General features: G+C 35.9%; 1 protein-coding gene across 1 annotated transcript in view; it reads left to right on the forward strand.

The window, feature by feature from the left end:
- The window catches only part of LOC131428441 (glucose dehydrogenase [FAD, quinone]), a 131937-nt gene extending 109707 nt beyond the window's left edge, over positions 1-22230 (forward strand). The window contains exons 4-5 of the mRNA XM_058592395.1: positions 20031-21325; positions 21392-22230. Of these exons, the coding sequence (XP_058448378.1) occupies positions 20031-21325; positions 21392-21643 (1547 nt within the window). The 3' untranslated portion in view covers positions 21644-22230. The remainder of the gene's footprint in view (positions 1-20030; positions 21326-21391) is intronic.
- The last annotated feature ends 1086 nt before the right edge of the window (positions 22231-23316 follow it).

Raw genomic sequence — 23316 nt, forward strand, 5'->3', positions numbered from 1 at the left:
TACGTCAAAGAACAGAATGACAATGAACTGAAGTCAGCACGAGTGCTGTAACGTGGCCTAGAGCTTAGGATTGTCATGGTACACAGTTTGCCATTTTAACTCTTGCCTTACTTTGGAGAAAAACATCCACAAAAAATACTAAAATTCCTTTCGAATTTACAAAAACTATATCCTAGAAAAGGTTTGTTAGATTGATTTGTTTTCTCCCGGCAATGTTTTAGGTAACTTTTGGGACTACATGAAGAAAGTATACATTGTGAAAGAAAGCTGTGTTCTCATTTTATTCTGAAAATAAAACCTTAAAACCCATTTTTTTCATAAGGTGTTTTTATTTTTTGATATATTGTAGCTGACATTTGTGGAAACTTATTCATCTATAGCTCAAGATTGATAAAAAATTGACCAGAAAGTTATAGAGTTTTAAATCTTTCTAAATTTTTGAAGATTGTTACAAGATACGCGAATCGGAATTAATGAACTTGATATCTATAACTTTCGTTAGTTTTCGCACGTTTGTCGAATGTTGTTAATTGAAAATCAATTTTTTATGAAAGATTAGAAACTATCTCACTCCTGTTCTTGGTATAATTCTTTAATACAGTACTTTTATATCGTATGAGGTATAATATACATTGTAAGGAATTTCATCAGCTTTTAATTTTTTGGAGAAGAGTATTTTCAGATAATATTGCATCGAAGATGGATCTGAAAGTATGGGTCAAAAAGCAAAAAACCAATATGAGCAAAAATATTACAAGTTTACAAAATAATAAAACAACGAATTAATAGCAATAAGTTTGCGAGATGTCATCAGGGCTTGTATTGTGAATCCTCAAACGAACACTTTGCTTGACATAGCTGAATGAGAGACCTATATTAGAGAGAAACTGGATGCGTGAGAGTATATGCTACTGAGCAGACCAATTCCCTTGTCTTGTAAATTGCCTGTGCTGAGAGCTCAGTTAACACATGAACTAAACAATCCATGGCAATGTAATGAAATAAAGGGTTCGCTCTCGTTAGTATTGTACGAGAAAGAAGGCCTTGCTTCACGGCGTGCTACAAGACGCGAAGTAAAGTCATATAGGCAATGTTTACGGTGTTTTAACAGTGCAGGTTTACAGAAATCATTTTTGAACATGATGTTCGCATTCCAAGACCAAATTTGATCACATTTCAACAATACTTTAAACATTTTATAGCCGAAATTTTGCATTTGAGCCTATTTTCAAAACAATCAATTTGTTTTTTATTGGAATTACCACTGTGTTTATATCCTAGAAACATTAAAATTAATGTTCTTTAAATTGATATTCTTCGGAACTAAAAGTTATGAATCTAGTTTCTTCATAGGCATCTTCAATATGAGAACCATTCATCAAATGCTAACCTCATGAAGCATAGGTCTCAGCTAGCGGGCATCCCGTAAAAAATAAACCATTGATTTTACAGCATGAACAATTGATTCACAATTAGATATATGGGTTACAATACATTTCATTGTATCTTGACAAAATTTTTTTCATTTCCAACGATTCAATATATTGTTTCTACGATTCTACAATTGAACTTATTGTACACGTGGTGTTTCAAACAATATAAAAACTGTACATTTGATGGTTTTCCAATATGAAATTCAGATCGAAAATAAAAATTTCAGTCATAAATCGTCTTTCGATTTAATATGGAATCGCACTAGTACACAGTATATACCATTCACCTTAGTTCGTCGAGATCGCAAAACGGCTGTGTGTATGGACCTGATTTTCTCTTGAACCGTCATTGGCAAAATGTACACACTTTCCTAAAAAACTGTTTCAATGTGTAAGTTAGTTTCTCTTGTTTTATTCAAGAGTCAATAAATGGAGTTTTGACTAATCTCACAATAAATAAATGAGTAGAATGATATAAGAAGGGCATTATTACACCGCTAGGTGGATTAAAATTATGTTAGGCTTAGGTTCGATTGTTTTAGGTTTTCATCAGTATCTAACGATAGCCCGAGCTGGTGGTTCAATGCGTACGGTGCAAGCCTTACAAGCCAGTTGTCGTATGTTCGAGCCCCGCCCTGGAAGGATCCTTAGTGTCAATAGGATCGTAGTACTTGCCATGCAATGATTCTGTACGCTATGAATCGTCTGCGAAGTTTGTTGAAACAGAAAGGCCAAATTTCACAAAAGGAATGTAATGCCAAGACTTTGCAATGACTTTGCTTTGCTTTGACTTTGCAGTATCTAACGAGAAAAACAAATTGGGTAAAGACTGATGAATGCAATTGCGCAATGAAAATCTGCGAAAAAGTTAGCGCCAAAACGAAACACGAACCCGTGACCTACATGAAAAACACACGATGAAACAGGACAGAAGAAATCGAGCTGATTCAGGAGAGCTCGAGCGCTTCTTCTGTTTAGTTAGGTTTAATAACAAGCCGGTCAAAAAATTCCGGGACTAACAAAGAAAACAACACCTTTTTTTCCCAGTTTCGATTTTTTCATCCATGCATTGAAGTGGAAGTTCTATAAAAACTGTTATACCAGCCTCACCAAAAAACGCTTCAGTTTCAGCGATGACCTCGAAATTTGTTTGAAAATCTCTTTCCAGAAGAGCTTCATTTTTTTAATCTAAAAACAGAACACAGTCACTGGGGGCCACATCTGGGTAATGTGATGCATACGATAGAAGTTCGACTTTCCATTTATGTAATTTAGACATCGTAACGATAAGTTGGTTTTGTATAGCTGGTCAACTTGTACTGCTATTCACTTTCGAAAAAAGTTGAACTTTGTTTGTTTTGTACGACAAAGACAAAATTTTCTCGTAAAACCATAAATTTTATGAAATCGCTTATTTTTTGGCACTGCTAACTAAAATTTCCTGATTTTTGCCACTTATTTTTGTTGTCCAATTAATACTGAATAAAACTAGACAAATATCATTTGAAAATAATAAGCATTTTCAAAGTTACGACGCTTTTCCCAAAAACAAAAAATCCAGCGTTAAGAAGTAATAGTGTATTACGGAAGGGAATAAGTGCCATGAAAGTACAATTAAGAGTTTAAACGGAGAATTCACATTCTTGATTAAATTCACAATTAGATATATAGGTTACAATACATTTCATTGTATCTTGACAAGATTTTTTTTCATTTCCAACTATTCAATATATTGTTTCTACGATTGACATTCTTGTTTCTACGATTGACGGAACATTGACATTCTTGATTAAATATACTATTTAAAAATGGTTGTCTGATTTTCTGTTTTTGTTGTGAATACGACTAACTTCACTATGGGGCGCCTTTTCAAAATTTACCCTCTGAGAGAGTGATAAGTTTTTGATCGAGAATATCTCATATGGTATCTATCATATCAACATACTTTTTGATACATGGCATTAGAAATATGATCATAATTTTATGAATAAAATTTTCAGTTGTATTACATAATCTCAAATAAATTAAACCAAACTTTTCGGAAATGTTTGGTATTAAAGAGGGCAGTTCAGTTGCATGGAATTTGAATCGAAATTAATTATGAGTTCCGAATGCACCTACTGATTCCACCCGAAACGGATTGTTTAATCTTTTTTGGAATTGGAAATCACAATGAATTCCGAGTCAACATTCAGACAAGTTTACCCAGTAAACACGCCAAGTGCCTTCTCACATATAAATGCTGATATTGTTGGTCGTGACAATTCAAGGCACTTTTCAGTTCCACAGATCAACATCATTAAGAATTAATTCATTTTTTTCCATTTCCTAATAAAAGTATTAGATTCATCATAATGGAAGTTGAAAAAGTTTGCGCCGTCACTAACACATTCAGTTATGACGGCAATACTCTCACGCAATGCGAAAATGAAAGTATTGATATAGAACCCATCTTTATTATAGTATGGGTGCCGTTTGAAAATATGCCTTGCGAAACAGGGTTGTAACACATACAGATTTATCTGTGTTTCATTTCTCCTGAAAAATACAGATTTAAATGTTGCGAAAGGAAAGAATTTCTTAACACATCCATATTTGTTTAAAAAGTGTTTTTTTAATATTGCATGGATCTATGCGAATTAGGAAATCAAGTTCGACCCATTTTTATATTCTCGTTGAAGTACGTTGATGATAGTTGTGGGAGATTACAATATATATGCCTCAAAATATTAAATAAAATTAAAATCATTGATTTCATGAACAAGTATATGATGTTGGATATGAAATTCGCTCCTTCACAAGCTACTACGCTTGGATGTACATATATTGATCTCTTATATGCTAGAAATATCAATGCAGACAGCCGTAGATATATTTCATACTTTTCATATCGTATCACTGATCAACCCAGTGAATCAATGTAAAATTACAGTTTTATAGATTATAAATTACATTATAGTGAAATTACAATCGGTTGTAAACGCACTCCGCCGACCATATCAGTACCGCATCCACGGACAACAGGTCAGCTTGGAAATAGATGACAGAAGTCAGCGGCATCCATGAGAATTCAAATTCAACTCGTAACTCTCCAACACGAAGGCCTTTATAAAAGGTTCTTTTCAAAACCACCATTATTTTATTATAAAGAGCTACACGGATAAAAATCTATTCCCGGAACCATGATTAAAAATCATGAAATCATTAATCATGACTATCATGAATAATAAATCATGATTCCATGATTAAAACTATTGATATCATGAACCATAACACATCTTTCATGAATATTTTCATTTTGCCCATGAAATTTCATGAGAAGCCATGGTTCATGATTTCATGAATGAAAAATCATGGTACCGGCAATAGATTTTTACCCGTGTATAACAACTACTTCAGAATATTTAATTGTGAGTCAGAATGTTTTATGTACCTAATACTTTAGTGTAGGTGCATCGTTTCAAACTCTAGTAATTAAGAAGGGGAATGTTTGCACAATTCACATAATCGATCTCCTAACTGATATTCGGAAGTGTGAAGGAAGCGTGCCAATTTTATTCGTATTCACGCCATCCAGTTATGTCTCTGACATTACCCACCCACCTTTTATAAAACGGTTTATCGGATTCACGTTTAAGTGACCAGCAGTAGTTAGCTATCATCCTAACTTGGGTCTTTCCTCTAAACTGTTTTCCAATCGCTTCAATCACAGCGAACCGATGTTGCTACTTGTTCGTAGTCCGGGTGCACGAATAAAAGTGCCTACTTTGATGCTTGTGTTGCTCAAATCCCGACTTATTCTGTTCGGAATGAATTCCGAATCATATAAGGTAACGGCTCCCTATTTCATCTGAGCTCCTATTTCCATCTCATCCCATCGCCTCATTACTTTGAACATGAATAATATTTTACAACCTACCTGAAGCAAACTGTGAAATGTTCTAAGATGATTTTAAAAGCTATTGTCACACTTTCCTATTAAAAGAAATGGTTTTTAATTCTTCGGTGATTTAAAAATAAACATACTTTTCAATTTAGGACACATTTTCGTCTCAAGATTTACAGTTCGTCATGTTTCTGAATATCTACTAATCGATTCGTCTCAAAACATGATCTCTATTTCGCACAATTACACTACTATTGAATACTGGATGACTTCATAATTAGTAATGTTCTCTTGCCACTTGTTTAGTTAACGATTCAAAACTTCAAAAATTACCCGACAAGTCTTCAAAAATATGAGATGAAAGTTTTTCACTCAATTCACTTGATTGCGCATTGTTTTCATCTCATTTGGTTTCGCAAAGTTGCCAAGTTATCTCATCGTGTTACAAAACAAAAATTGTTTTTCTTCTTCAAATTATCATCAAAAAGTATGTTTTTGGTATCCATGACATTAGTTTGATTATATTATTGGTATTAATATTTTAATAAAACTGTTTCGGCTTCAAATACTTAGATTATTAGGCTTAGATACTAATAAAATAACCATTGTGGCAAATCTAGTAGCACTGGTTTAATTCCGCTATACGTCAACATAACGCGGTGAAGTGTGTGTGTTTCATCAGCTGTGCACAGAGATGCCAGATATGTTCATAGAAAATATGTATTAGTTTGCATAGAAAGTCTATATCTGTTTTATCTGTTTTCACCAATAAAATGATGTTAAAAGATAGTTCTTTATATCTCCGCAAATCATTGCTCCACTAACTAGAATATTCAACTGTCTATATCTATTCAAATTGGTTCAAAAATTTAATATAAATGTTTGTCAGTATTTCACTTTAACATGTGATTTGTCCGTTGATTAATAAACTTTTAAAGAATTACTGCAATCAAATACTAATATATACTCAGAGAGAAAAGTCTAATTTTTTACTTATTACTTTTTATGAACCTGTACAAATCTGTATTAAATTTAGGAAATCTGTATAAAATCTGTACTTTGATTTAAATCAGTATGCGAACGCAAAAATCTATACAATGCAGATAAATCTGTATAAATGGCATCTCTGGCTCTGCACTTTGTTTAGAGAAGGGCTAATGCCTATAAAGTAACAATTACTTTATTGTTTTTATTTAAAGTTCACCAAATAAACTTTACAGTGAAATTTTAAATTTAAAGCGAAAGGTAACGGAAACGACCGAAAAAATTTTAAACGTTGAAATGATTTCAAACTGGTTCTAAAAATATCGTATGTTGTCTCATAGTTGGCATTATGACGTTTTTAAGAAGAATTCTAACATTTTGAACCTGAGAGTGTAATAGTGGAATATTTTGTTTTGATTGCTGTCGCCATTGATAATTTATAGGATGAATAAAGAATCAACGATAGGATGGATAAAAATCCATTGAGATGAAATTAGGAGCAGAGTAGTGAACACATCATAAGTGTTTTTAGCTGTATTAAAAATATTAGTTATATTTTCAAGAAATGTGAATTAATTCTCAACGTGGAGCAAGGCGAATGAAGCAGTCATATGAAATAGTTATAGTGATTTTAGTGGCTAAATCGGGGTTTTCAGGCGACGTCCTTACAAATGAGATGACATAGGGAGCCCTTACCCTACGAATCGGCGAAAACTGCAGCTCAGCCAAAGTCCAAGGAGAAAAAAAGGAGATCGAACCAGTTGGATCGGCGCAGTGCGGATTGACCTTTAATTATTTTTAAACGAAGTTTTATTCAGAATTGATTAGACAACAACAATATGTGACCTAAATCAAGCAATTTTCGTAAGCAGTGCCAAAAAATAGCCGGAAATTTTGAAATCGATTGAGAACAATCCGTGTGGGAATTTTTAATCGAAAAAAGGTGGGTGGGTAATGTCACAGACATAACTGGAGGACGTGAATACGAATAAAACTGACACGTTTCTTTCTCACTTCCGAATAAAGATAATTATTCGTATAAGATTAGGTGAATTTTGCAACTTTCATTGCCTCGCTTCCAGAATTTTAACAATGCATTTATACTACAGTACGACTAATTGATGGCAAACATACTCTAACATACAATTAAATAACACGGAAGAAATACAGTTTTTTTTTGTAGATTTAGATACTCAGAAGTGGAAAATGTTTCATAATGCTTTGTTAATATTTTAGTGGTTCTAAAAACCGCTTCGCGAAATTGGTCCAATGTTTATAACTGACAAGTCTTTTTTGCCATCCTTTATTTATCTACACTAGAACTAAAATTCAAGAACTAAAATTGAATCCTGGGCTACGCTCCAAATTCAGCTGCAAATTTTAGGTTCGAAATCTAGATAAAAATATCAAGCAATAAATTTAGTTCTAAAAGTATGGAACTGAAGTCATTTTCAGAATTTTTCGAATAGCGTTTTAGAACTGAATTCTAATCTCGAATTGCAAATCTCAATAAAGGAACAGAATTTGGTTTCAACATCTAGCTACAGAAGCCATGTTCCAAGTTTAGTTCCAGCACGTAGATTCTGAATTCTGGAAATGAATACTGAACCTGAATTTAGGAATTAAATTCTGAAAATGAATTGAAGAATTAAACTTCAGGTTTTTGACTTCAGTTCTAAAATTCAGGTTTGGAGTTCACATCTAATATTTTGGGTCGGAATTCAGATCTAAAATTCATATCCTGAATATTTTTCATGAATTCTAAGGATGAAATCCTAAACCAAATTTCTAGATTCGAATCCCGAAATAAGGAACTAAATTCAGTTTCAAAAAATAGTTAACAAAGCAGTCAGTCATAGTTTTAAATTCTGAACTTGAAATCTGGAAGTATGAAACTAAATTCAAAATAAGTTCAAAATTTAGGTGAAAAAAAATTCAGGTTCTGAGTTCAGTTCTAGAATTTAACCAAAAATTCAGCTCTCTGCTACTGCTGGTTGACTGCTAGCAGACCCTGTCAGCTTGGAGCGAAATCAATCTTCAGTACAGCAACGCCATCGCACGGTGTCACATTCAACATATCATGTCAATTGTATGGGTGTGCAGTGCTGCTATTTTGGCGCGCACGAATTTGACATTTCTCTCCCCTACATCTGTGTACGAGATACGATGCGAACTCGCCTGAGGGCGCCATGTTCGCAAAAAATGTTGTTGCCAATGATTTGTTCGGGAAATGTGAGAGCTGGATATCTTGTGAATATGATGTCTTTGCTGCTAGCCACGCCATCCGAAGGTGAAAGAGAGCACGACCTGAGTGTTTGAAGTTTCTATAACCCCACATAGTTTTTGAGTTATTTATGGTTATTTCACACTGTTGAAAATTTAATAATAAATTCCTGTTTATATTTCCAACAGTGTGTAGTAAAAATCATGTTGTTGGCTTAAGTGTAACAGTCATGACAAAAGTACCGATAAACGGTTAATAACAATAAATAAGATTTTTAGGGTGATACAAACATTTTTAATACGGATTTGTTTTATGTTCACCAGGTAAACAATCCCGTGTAGGAATTTCTAGTCGGATAAAGCATCGATAAACGACTTTTAACAATAAATTAAGATTTTTATTCCTAATACGGTTTCGTGTTAGAGGGATTTTTTATAAGTGACGTCATCTGTCTGTCAGACCGTGAACTTATTGACCAACGTGTTAGGCACTATCAATTTCCTAGTAGAACCCTAATTTCACTATGCAAAATAAGCGAAGAAGATTTGACAAAGCACGCAACATTTCGAAATCCAAAATACTAAGATCACACATAGATATTCGAAAGGTCATCGACGAAAGGATTACCACAATTCTTGAGACCCTCAAAAATCATTAAAATTGAAATTCCTACATTCTTATTAACTATTCATGATCGCATTGCGTAAAAGCAAAGACATCATATTAACAAAATATCCAGCTCTCACATTTCCCGAACAAATCTTTGGCAACATCCTTTTTTGCGACCATGGCGCCCTCAGACGAGTCCGCATCGAATCACGTACATATAAGTCAAAGAAAAGAGAAATGTCAAATTCGTACGCGCCAAAATAGCAGCACTGCGCACCCATACGATTGACATGACATGTTGAATGAGACGCCGTGCGATGGCGTTGCTGAACTGAAGATTAAGATCGCTCCAAGCTGACAGGGTCTGGTAAAAGTTAACCCAGGTAGAAAATCTGCATGTATTAACACACCAGAAAACTTTGCAATCACATCTTGTCACCATAGTTACTGTGTTCCCTTTACAATCTCCAACATTGTCTAGTATCCCACATACTGCGAAAATGCTAACGATCAGTATCTTGCGTTATGATGCGAGGTCATCCTAAAGATGGATTACGATTAAGTATATGCATCGTGAGAGTGGTTTTGGTTGTACGGATTTTATGGAAAGGGCATTCATCATTTATGTGATCTTCACAACAGGCTACAGCATCACATAGAGTATTGAAACATATCATAATAAAAGTCTAATATGACAGAACACATGACCCTGTGATCAAATTCAGATTAAAGATGGTATCAAGTTCTTGAGATGTCTTACTCTCTTCACTGCATCCAGACTGTTGGAATTTAGCTTCGCAGACGGTGCTTCCCAAAGAGGTCTCTTAATTATCCGAGAGTGAACTGCACGAACCGAGTTAACTAACTAACAACCGAGCATGGCTTGTTCTACTTTAAAGCTCAATTGTTTTGCGGAGTCAAAGCATTTCAATGGCTTTTGCAAAATTCGAAAGCAATTATAACATTATGCAAATGCGCTTCTCCGGTATCGTTTTTCTTCTTTTGTAGCAGCAGTCCACCAACTGTTTTTAGCCCATTCTGCTCTAGGATCCGGCCACAGTTCGGATAGACTCACCGAGATGCATTTGGATCGTGTTTTTTTTTCTCGCGATAGGTACCTTTGTACGTTCTCCCCCTCGATCCGATCAGCACCACGCGATGGCCTCTGGTTTGGATGGTCATGCGGCGAACGATGAACTGAGACCCTGTAGAACTGAGACTGCACCGCACCGCAGTGATCAATGATCGGTGAAGTGGTTTGTGCAATGGTACCCAGCCGCCGGTATGACGGCTTGGAACGACTAACTAACGTTGCCAATACCGGCGATAATCGAAGTATTTGCAGATAATAGTGCTGAGATTGCTTCGCGCTCTCTTGTCTTTGGCAGACATTTCGTAGTTGGATCGGGGCCGGCCGCCCGCACTGTTAGCAGCTGCCCTCTGAAGATGGCCATCGATTGTAGCTTTTCACGAGGGGGTGTAGCTGATAGTGAAAAAAAAGTGTGTATTGCATGATCGATAATAATGACGTTATGCTGCTGAAAATCGATTACGTTTACGGCAGCGATGTTGTTCTAGTACCGATTCTGTTTTCGTAATCGATAGTCGGTTCTCACAGAGTAGTTTTTTCATCGGTTTTAATAACGTATTTGCTAATCACAGAAAAAAATTACGAATATAGAATGTTTCCAACTCAAACTGGATGATTTATGTTCACATTTTTAGTGATACATTGCTCGGCCGAAATCATAAGTCATCGATCGTATTGAGGGACAGTAAAAAGAAGAAATCCTGTGGAATCGACTGATGGTGTGATCATCACATTCAAGCTCCTTCATAGATAGGAATTAAATGACAAATGAAGATAGTTTCCGTGAATGAAACTCATAAAGTAGCAGATTGTCCGACAAAACCTAATACTAATCTCGCATTGTTATGTAAATCTTTCGGTTCCTAGTTGTACACTTTGTGAAATACTTGTATTACAATCAAACTATCAACTATCTCAGTTCAAGTAAAACACAACATACAGATAACTGATATGACACGACAATTTTAACACTATCCGATCAAATTAAATCTTACATGAAACTGAAGTGAATTCTCAAACCGATTAGACAAATGGATTACGGAATCATCAATTACACAACGTCCTCACATGCAATCGAAAGACACCGCAGGCTTGCAAGTAAGTCTTCCTCCCAGTACAAACCTCTCGACCGGCTAGCTTCCTCTCAGCGCACGGATGGAAATCTCGTTACAGATTAGCCCATCAAGCAACGCCGATTAGTTCAGTGTGTGGCGTAGCGAGCACGGTATTCAATTGAAGCATAGCTCAGCATTGACGGTGTTTCCTTCCCATCATACATTCTTACACACTCACCCTCGACCAGCGACGGCTCCCACGCCCACCCGTCATGAAAGCATGCTTTGATAGATGCGAGGTGCGTTTCAAGATCGCAATCACAGACGATTCGAGTTTTTGTTAGTTAGTGATTATCATGCCTCCGTCGGATTTCCATATCATCCACCATCTCTCAATGGCGTCAACATCAGCACGACCCGTATCTAACAACTTTTCCCTCAGCATAACTTTGAATCACAAGCATTTTCCGCTATTTTGTTTTGTTTCTGGTAGCGTTTTTTTTTTTGTTGTTGCACAGAAGTATATGTGGCAACCCTACGGCTGCATCACGGACGAAAATCACGATCCACTGTCAGGTTCCGTAGATAGACATTTTGAGAAACTGAAGTTGTGATAAATCATGGTTTTATTTTTTTTTCAATATTGAATAAATTAAAGTTATCACATCCTGAAACTAAAGCATTCATAATACTTGCTTGCTTTTTCATCGATGATCAACTGTTGCCACATACAGAATAAATGAAGCTAATGGCCATAAACTTGTACCGGGAGCGAGTTAAGGCATAGCAAAATCGAGCCAAATTAAAACTCGTACTTTAAATACAGGCTCATAGCCTGCTAATAAATTTCATCCTGATCCGGTTTCCGGTGTCTAGTGCACATTTTCGTTACGCACACGATTTTTTCAAAGAACGCTCAAAACATTTTCATTAGATTAGGTTCAAATGAAAGGTCTTACAATCCCATAGAACCATATAAAAATTTCATCCGGATGCGACTTCTGGTGCCGAAATCACAGGCCGAAAAGTAAAAGAATTTCCTTTTCAAGAGCGTGTTTTTTTATACATGACACTGAAAAATCGAGCAAAAAACTTTTTACTAGCCGAATGATTTTTCAATTGCACATGACGATTTTAATAAACTTGGATACAAATGAAAGGTGTAACAAACCACTCAGAAGGCATAGAATTTTGTTCGGACCCGACCTCCGGTTCCGAAAATACAGGGTTAAGTGTGTATGTACACTGGACCCTCAATTTACGCGAAGAGCCGGGGGTGGCTAAATTAAATTTCGCGTAAATTAAATAAAACATCGCGTTATTTCAAATTTTTCGCGTAAAAAATAGTTTTTAAAATTTCATTTGATTTTAGTATAAATAACATGAACAATCTTACTTTGTCCGATGCTTTAGCAGCTGAGGTCCCTCTGAGTATGATCTGAGACTATGGAAATACTTAAGAGATGTTCCAATATCCAAGAACTACTTGGAGTATTGTCCTTAGGGAGTACACTGTGTCACAGCGATAACTACAACGGCTAATGCCTTTTTTGTTTACGTTTCACTTTTAGAGATACACTTGTCTATTTATAGCTGTTCCTGGTTGGTTTCCAGTCGTCCAAAAACTTGGGTGAAAATAGGTCTTAAGATCTATTCAAGCATTCAGTAGTCTGTGTGTAGTTTTTCAATGCTGCTCATAATCGTAGAGCTACATACTGCTTATTTATGTATTTTGACTTTCTACCGGAATATTCTCAGTCGTCCAAAAACTACAGTGAAAACAGGTCTTGATATCTACACGAACATTCAACAGTAGATGTATACTTTTTCAATGCTGTTCATAGTCGTAGAGCTACAACTCCAGGTAGTTTTTGGATGGCTTAGAGCAATCACAATTGTCCTATTGATCGCATGTGGTATCACATCATATGGACCGAGCACGATAAGTTCGTTAATGCAATTTGTTACACTGGTAGATCTTAGGGCCTCAACTTCAGGTAGTTTTTGGATGGATCGGTTATGTTGGTAGACCTTAAGTCCTTTTCCGAGGATGTACAAGTTCTCTACAGATCTTATCACAGTATGTCAGTTTTCTGTGAATAGTACTACGAGTACATACCGCTCTCAATAGTCATATAAAAGTGATTATATACAATATTTACTTTCCAGATAACTCTAGTATCCCCTAGATCTTATTTAAATTCTTTGAATCTAAACAATTCTTTAATGTACATTACACAATATCCAATTCCCTGAAGCATGTTAGATTGTTTTGTATATGTATATAAATTGAGATTTTTTGCATTATGAAAAAAACCTTTTCTACGCGATTATCGCGAATATAAAATAAAAACTACAAGGATCAGCCCCATGGGGTTGTTCGAGCCATTGATGTGGAACAAAGCAACAAAAATTTCTAATGATCTACAATCAAACAGATCAATCAATCGTCACACTTTTGAATCCGCAATTGCACGAGAGCCTGCTTAGATTGATCTTGATTAGGAACCAACACCGAACATTATTTGTTTTATAGCCGACGAAATTACACCAGAATCCCAAATGTATGCAATTATATCTTTGTACATACCTGCGATACAATTTCGATATTAAAACTTCTCTTCGTCAAGCTTGTGTTCATGTTTTGTATGCAAGAAGTTATTTTTATAGTGTTAAGTTTCTCTACCATTCTGCGATTTTGGGTTGAAATGATAAACTTTTTCTTAATCTTAAGCACTCAAAATTTACCCTGGGGTAGGTGCCAATTTCTCAGTCGAAACGACATTACATGGAATTTCATCCTAGCTTGCATGACACAAGCTCAGAGCATACCAATTAAAGCTTCAAATCTACCTCTAGCATGCTACGCATAGGACCGAAACGTTAGCTATAATTTCGCTTCTATTTATAGATTCGCGTGCTTCCAACAGCTTCGCGTTTGCATCGATTGACCAATCAGAGCGATGCTTTCCCTTTGATGTATCGCTTACTTCTTCAAAACCGTCGTATATGGCAGGGAAATCCGATATGCCGGAGATTTTTAGCAGACAAAATATTACACTACTCGCTACTAATCAAAATTTCAATCATTTATAATTGAAAATACGTGGCTTGATACATTCAAATCGAATCGTAGGAATATTAAAAATCAAATAATGAAATAATATTAATAATTGATACAAAATATACTGAGCTGTGAGTGTTTAAAACCTGACCACATTTCTACGTGTATTTTTCCATGAGTTTCTAATTTGCACCCCTATATAAAAAATAAAGATGTGTTCCACATCAAAAATCGCGTTATTTAAAATAAAACGCGTAAAACAAGTAGCGTAAATTAAATTCGCGTAAATTAAGGTCGCGTAAATTGAGGTTTTAGTATAATTGCAACTCGTCAATTAATCTGATAATGCAAAAAATAGGAAAAAGGCTTCTAAATATGGCTCAATTTTTTTTTCGATTTTAGAGGTTTCAACATTGTGGTCATTCGTCTCTTCGGGCCAGAAAAGTTTTCTTACTCAATTTGCGGGGTTGAGAATCGAACGCAGGTCGGCGTGAAAGGCATCGACTTACCCCGTGCACGGATACTCGACCCAATGCACTATGGTCCGAAACGGGAAATTAGCGTGACAAAAAAAAATTCACTATTAAATATTAGTTATTTGTAGTTGGTGTCTTCACAAAAGTTGTTTGTAATCTAATGGCTCTTCTTTTGATGAAAAATGTTACTAGAGTGGTCCTCATTTAGATGGAAATCTGAATTCTAACTTTTTTAATTGAACTCAAAAATGATTTTGTTGTACGATAAAGTTGTAGGAAATTCTATTTTAAGCAACTTTGCTGAAAAAAGCACTCTCTAGCATTTAATTTGATCGAGTTACATCAATTTTTCCGAGTAAAAGTAGGGTGGCTCCTGAAAATTCACTTTTTTTTGTTCTAACTTTTTTTATGAAACGTTCTACGGAAAAGTTATTTTCAGAAGAGTTGTTATACTAATCATTGCGCACAATTTGGTTCAACTTAACTTTTTCATATGAGCTAACAGTAAAAAGTTATGATTATTTTTTCATCAAAAACTAGTCAAGCTTCAAATATCAATATTCATTAGATGCCAGATCGATAAAAATGTATTCTATGCGGTTCCTGAAAGATCATAATATAAGTAAAAATTTAAGAGAAAATTGGGAGGGTGTTATTTTTCTAACTTATTTAAATTAGTTTTAAAAATACCTTCAAAAAACTCAAAAACATTGCATAACTCTTAAACGCCTTAACGTATCAACATACTACCTTCAGCAGAATAATAGTATCAAATTAGTTCTACAAGTGTTCCATACATTGCTCATCCGAGAAATGAGACACACAAAAACTGCAGCCGAAAATAGATTGCAGGACAATTTTAATTATTTATTACCAAAGTAACTACTTGAATTGTTCAACAAGCAAGTTAGTAAAATGCAAATATTTTTATCCACATCCACTGTAAAAACCGGAAAACGACGCACAATGAGTTTTGGTTCGAATAAATACATTCTACTCGTTTCAACTAACTAATCATTTTCTTGAGTTTCAGGAAGTGCTTTGACTAACAAAAAATCTATTTTCAGCTGTAGTTTTTGTGTGTCTCATTTCTCGAATGGACAATGTGTGGAACACTTGTAGAACTAATTTGATACTATTATTCTGTCGAAGGAAGTATGTTGATACGTTAAGGCGTTTAAGAGTTATGCAATGTTTTTGAGTTTTTTGAAGGTATTTTTAAAACTGATTTAAATAAGTTAAAAAAATAACACTCTTCCAATTTTCTCTTAAATTTTTACTTTATTGAAAGATGGGTTTTTGGTCTTGACCAAAAAGCCATCTTTCAATAAATTACAACAAAGTGGTCGTACCGTCTTCACAATATTAAATTTTTACTTATATTATGACCTTTCAGGAACCGCATAGGATACATTTTTATCGATCTGGCATCTAACTAGTCAAGCTTCAAGACTAGCTTTTGTTAAAAAAAAATAATCATAACTTTTTACTGGTAGCTCATATGAATATGCTTGGTTGAACAAAATTGTGCGCAATGATTAGTACAACAACTCTTCTAAAGACAACTTTTCCGTACAACGTTTCACAAAAAAGTTAGAACAAAAAAAGTGAATTTTCAGGAGCCACCCTACTTTAATTCGGGAAAATTGATGTAACTCGATCAAATGTAAAGCTAGAGAGGTGATTTTTTCAGCAAAGTTGCTTAAAATAAAATTTCCTGCAATTGTACAACAAAATCATTTTTGAGTTGAATTAATAAAGTTAGATTTCAGATTTCCATCTAAATAAATACCACCCTAGTAACATTTTTCATCAAAGAAGCGCCATTTGATTACAAACAACTTTTGGAAGACACCAACTACAAAAAACTAATATTTAATATTTTTGTCACGCTAATTTCCCGTTTCGGACCACTGTGCAATGTACGTACTGTTTTTGTTCGTGTGCGGTGCTCGGAATGAACTTAACTATGGACTCGCAGTAAGATTTGAGATTCGATATGTGCTTGAAATTTCGTGTATATGTTCATGGAAAGACTAGTGTAATGTATAAGAATGTATATTAGGATGCCAATAAAAAGAAGTCATCTCTAATTTCGGAACATCGTTTTGTAAATCGGAACCATATCTGTATGCCCACAGGATAAATTTGAATTTGAAGGATAAATTATTGAATTTCTGTTACATTTTGATGATCCGAAGCCGAAACGTAACAGAAATTCAAATTAGTCAAGCGCACATCAGCACAAGAATGTTTCTAAAACGAGTAAGTTTCATGTTTTGACTTTTTTAGACAGTCGTTTAGTTCAATTTAAGTACCTGTAATTTTTTTTAATTTTCAATCGAAGCGAATCAATAACGCTGCAACATTTATCTGTCATATAGAAAACGTTTCATATAAAATTTACTTTGAGTCAAGGGTTAAACTAAGTCATAGGGCTTAGATTTCGGCCTCATAGGCTTCAGTGTTTCAATTTGTTCAGATTATTAAAATTCTGAAATTTATAGCATTAATTTCTGAATTTTGTACTTGTTTTTTTTTTGCCTTTCTCATATAGAAAGGCTATGCAATCACTGTGAAAACCGACTTTCTAACCAAGGCCCGGAGGGCTAAATATCATATACCATTCGACTCAGCTCGACGAAAGGTCTTATAATTTCCTGCAAACTTGTAAACATTTCATTCGAATCTGACTCCCGGAACTAAAGCGTGATAAGTAAAAAATTACCAATTTCATAAGTATTTTTTAACGAACGATGGTCAAAAACAGCCACAAATCTCATAAAACTATCTGATAAATTATTCTAGTTTGCAGAGCTTGTTATTTTGTGGGCATAACAACTTAATTCGGCACTACTGTTCCGGAAGCACCGAAAGTGATGAAGAAAAACTCCAAAAATAGAATTTTCTTTGATTTCTCTGCGATGATAGAACCGATTTTCACAAATCTTGATTTGAATTAAAGCTCATATTATCTTTAAAGCTTCTGTGCAATTTCATCCGGATCCGATCTCCGGTTCCGCAGTTACAGGGCGATGAGTGTCAAAGTTTTCAAATCGCCATATAAAATTACATTATGTACGTGCTGGTACGGTGGAAGTAAAAAACACAAAACAAACGATGCGTGCTTTGTTCTATTTTGTAAACGCTCTAAAGAAAACGAAACGGTTACGAATGTCTGCTACTAGTGTGTGATATTGGTAAAAGACAGTGCTGCTGTTGATAAAATTTTTAGCTATTTTATTTTTAGTGCGACCGGAAGAATAAAAGAATGTATAGCCGGGATAAAATTAATTATACATAAAAAACCTGTTTTAATCCACCTAGTAGTGTAATGATGCCTTTCTCATATTAATCATACTGTCATATAAAATACTGTAGTATTCTTCTAAATAATTTTCTTCGATTCTTAAAATAATATCCGAAATCAGTTTGTTTGACCATCTACTGATAAAAACTATCAATTGGAAAAGATTTTAGGTCGTTTTAGATTTTTTTTTAAGGTTTTTCCCCATTTTTAGTGATGGTATACATTTTTTAACCCACTTCACCCTATATTTCCGGATCCGGAAGTCGGATCCGCATAAATTCAGGAATTACGTATGGGACTACAGGACCTTTCATTTGAACCTAAATTTGTGAAAATCGGTCGCGCCATCTATGAGAAAAGTTAGAACACATATTTTCTTTTTTTGCACATTTCACCCCATAACTCCCGAACCGGAAATCAAATCCAAATAATATTCAGGAATTTTTTATGGGACCTCAACACCTTTCACTTGAATTTTGAAAGTTTATGAAATTCGGTTCAGCCATCTCTGAGAAAAGTTTGTGCACTTGTTTTCACAATTTTTTGTACATTCCGGAACCGGAAGTCGGATCCAAATAATATTCAGGAATTTTGTATGGGACCACAAGACCTTTCATTTGAATCTAAGTTTGTGAAAATCGGTTTAGCCATCTCCGAGAAAAGTTAGTGGAAAAAAACGTTACATACACACATACGCACACAATCATGCGAATTGATCAACTTGAATTGACGTATGATTCACTCTATGTGTTTATGATAACAGTTCAAATTTAGTTATAACTTTTTGAAGAAATTTTCGTTGATTCTACGATTACCGAAGGGCTATTGCACGCGAACTAACTTTTTTCGCTACTAACGCAAAAAGCGAAAGCAATTAATCGACATTGTTAATTTAGCCAAATGTTATTTCTTGAGCACTTTAAAACCTCATCTTCTGACGACTAAGTTAAAATACTTTCAAAAAATTTTCAGAAACGAAGAATTCATGATTTCATATTTCATATATATAATAAAACTATAACATATTTTTTTAAATTAAACTATGCAATTAAAAAATCCCGCAAATTACCCTCGTTTGGCACTGAACATAATATTTTTAATAAAAACATATGATCCTGATATAAAATCAAGAACTTTTATCACTTTTATGTCTATTATGTAAGTAAATGACAGAACTAACTACATGACGTATTGCATGTGGTAATTCCTCCGAAGCCCTCTTCTACCAAACGGAGCGAACTTATTTGTACATCTAGCAAAGCAAAATCGAGGTTCGACGTTCCAATGCGGAACTAGGCCTCCTAATACAATGAACTTCTCAATTGATGCACAAGGCAATTGCATGACTAATGCAACGATCCTACTGACACTAAGAATCTTTTCACGCCGTAGCTTGAATATACTAAATTTTTCACTAACAAGTAAAAATCAAGTTTTGTCAACCAAATTGTAACATAAACTCATGAGCCCAGGCATCTTATTAGAAACATGGCCTCATTAAACGTTCTAACGTCATACAATCAAAGCCTTTCTATCAAAAATGCTGACAAATCGCCTTATGTATTTAAACAATCTTATCATGAAAACAGTTGATCCCTTTACTAATAACTTTATCCAATCAACTATGACTTCCCGAAAGTGGCCCGCCTAATTCTTCCAATCAATATTTGTTCACGAAATCTAATCCGCCCACTTTGCACCGGCAAAAGCCATCTTCCGAAATAATGAAACTAGGTCAATACAAAAACAGGCAAGTCTATCAACATTTTCGGCTTGGATGTACTGCCTAGTGTCAATCTGTTCAGACACCCCCCGGCAAGAGACTAATTACCGGTGTAATTAACTTCCCAATCACTTCATCGTCAATCATTGCCACTTTCTTTCTGCTTTCTTTCCCAGGTCCAGACGAACCGACGGGGGCCCAGATTCCTTCCATGTTCCTCAACTACATCGGCAGCGAAATCGATTGGAGGTTCAACACCGAACCGGAGGAGTATGCTTGCCTTGGATCCCCGGAGCAGCGGTGCTACTGGCCTAGAGGGAAGGTTTTGGGTGGAACGTCCGTAATGAATGGAATGATGTATATTCGTGGTAACCCGGTGGACTACGATGATTGGGAAGCGATGGGAAATCCGGGCTGGAAATGGAAGGACGTTCTTCCATATTTCCTTAAGTCGGAGGACAACCAACAGATAGGCGAAGTCGATAACAAGTTCCATACAACGGGAGGTCTACTACCAGTTTCCAAATTCCCCTACAGTCCTCCATTTTCATATGCTGTGCTCAGAGGTGGCGAGGAATTGGGTTACTCGGTGCATGATCTTAATGGAGCCAACACAACTGGATTCATGATTGCTCAAACTACGAGCAAAAATGGAATTCGGCACAGTTCTGCCCGAGCTTTCTTACGCCCAGCTGTGGACCGACAAAATTTGCACATTCTTTTGAACACAACTGTCACAAAAGTGTTGGTGCATCCAACGTCCAAAACGGCTCACGGAGTCGAAATCATCGATGAAGACGGTCACATGAGGAAAATTCTGGTGAAAAAGGAAGTCATCGTATGCGGAGGCACAGTGAACTCGCCGCAAATTCTAATGCTTAGTGGAATCGGACCGAAAGCTCACCTGGAGAAAGTCGGTGTTCGACCCATTCACGATTTACCGGGTGTAGGTCAAAACCTTCACAATCATGTTGCATATTTCATCAATTTCTTTATCAACGACACCAACACGGCACCGTTAAATTGGGCCACCGCTATGGAATATTTACTATTCCGGGACGGTTTGATGGCAGGAACGGGAGTTTCGGCAGTCACCGCGAAAATCAGTACCAAGTACAGTGAACGGCCTGATGACCCAGATCTACAGTTTTACTTCGGAGGATTCCTGGCCGATTGTGCCAAAACCGGTCAGGTCGGTGAACTACTCAACAACAATTCGCGCTCAATTCAGGTATTTCCGGCGGTTTTGCACCCGAGAAGCCGAGGTTACATCGAACTAAACTCGACCGATCCTTTGGATCATCCGAAGATAGTGGTAAACTATCTGCAGGAAGATCACGACGTGAAGGTTCTGGTTGAGGGAATCAAATTTGCTATTCGTTTATCCGAAACTGAAGCTCTGCAGGCCTACGGAATGCAGCTCGACATGACACCGGTGAAGGAGTGCATGTATGCTGAGTTTGGATCCCAGGTAGGGTGTTAGGTTACATTTCATTTAAAATCATTTGCACTAGTAACATACTTCTTATTTTCCTAGGAATACTGGGAGTGTGCCATTAGGCAGAACACCGGAGCGGAGAACCATCAGGCTGGTTCGTGCAAAATGGGACCACTGCGCGATCCAATGGCCGTTGTCGATCACGAGCTGCGAGTGCACGGGGTACGAAACCTACGAGTAGTGGATGCTTCGATAATGCCAAAGGTGACCTCCGGGAACACCAATGCTCCGGTCATCATGATTGCCGAGAAAGGGGCTCATTTGGTTCGCCGAGCGTGGGGAGCTCGCTAGGAGAGCTACTCATCCGTCGCTATTGTCGCGATAGCTGTACTAGCATTTAGAGAACGGAATTGGCCGTCTACTTTTCAGAAATAAACTGATAGCGATTTAACTCCTCTGACCATTTCGATGCTCTTTCTGGTTCCATGTATTTTTGAAGCTATTTCTGGCACAACAAATGATTTGTAGCTGCCACAAACCAGATGTATAGCTAAAACACGAATTTCCAGTGTAAAAATATTACTTTTATTCTGAGATGTTCCAGTACGAAAGAAATTTACAAATAATCCAGCCCAGATATATTCACATTTGAATATCGTATTTAGACCTAAAACTGTTACTATAGAATAAGTGTCCGTCGTTACAGAAATCTTTATCGCTTATTTCATTTTATGAGTCTAAACTATACTTCCATTTCCCCAGAATGCTTAAACCAACCAATTTCGTAGTAATCAGTTCAAATTAATTTACTGGAAGAATCAGTATTTAATATAAATGGTATTGTTCTGAATACCTATTAAATGCAATTGCATTCTTCACTTTTCAGTAATTTTCAACATCGAATTCATTAGACGAATGTATTAATTCTGTATGCGTAAATTGACAATTAAATTATAATAAAATATGTTTAAAAAAAATATCAATATTTCATTACGCATGTCCAAAACTGTCCCAAGAAAATATTAGACTTACTACTTCGCTTCAGCAGTTTTACACTAGATGTCTCTAGGGGTAGGTGCTATTCGAGAGAAAGAGCGCATAACGGGTGTTTTTAACGCTGCAAGAATGTTGATTTTGACATCGAAAACCGTCGAAAGTGGGATATCAAAAAAGCCGAGCCCGATTAGATGCACATAACTAAATCATAACACAAGTATATCAACAGTTGATATGTCAGTTCGGTTTTACATCTCATCCAAGTCAGTCGATAAAACAAAACCGCTTACGTTCGGGACAGAAGAAAACAAATACAGTATTGTGTAGTGAACAATAGGAACGACCTCGAAATGAGTGAACCAAACGAACAAAAGCTACCGCCGACACGAAAGAATACAATTGTTGTTGACTTCAGGCAGTGCTAAATTCGACATTCGATACGAGAACTTGAAGGTTTGCTTAAGGAACAAATGCATCTTGACATTAAACGTGTGCATTTACTTCAATGCAATAAGACGAATAATGTTGTTTACATCCAGTTTTATAAAGAGTTGGATGCAATTCAATTCGCAAAAGACAATAACAATGTGCACTATGTGGAGCATGAAAATATCAAGTACAACATTCCAGTATATATGGAAGATAGTGCTATAGAAGTGCGTGTGTATGATCTTCACTCAAGCGTCACCGATTCTTAATTCGCAAAACTATGTTCCAATACGATAAGATTCTCTCTCTCGAAAAAGAAAAGTGGAAGAACTTTTTCCCCGGTATTCTAAATGGCGTACGTTTGTTACGCATACACTTGTAGAGGCCTATACCTTCTTATGTGATTTTCGGTCAAAATACTAGAATTCCGTGCAAATCACTTGTTACCTATGACAATCAGATGGCCACATGTCAATATTGCCAAAAAGCTGTTCACTACGGTAAGCCATGTGATAAACTGGACAAGGAGACAACTACACCAAAGGACAATGGTGCTTCCTTCACACAAACTCCAAGCAACCCCAGTACACCTGTGACAG

Source organism: Malaya genurostris, chromosome 2 (assembly GCF_030247185.1).
Source record: "Malaya genurostris strain Urasoe2022 chromosome 2, Malgen_1.1, whole genome shotgun sequence".
NCBI lineage: Eukaryota > Metazoa > Arthropoda > Insecta > Diptera > Culicidae > Malaya > Malaya genurostris.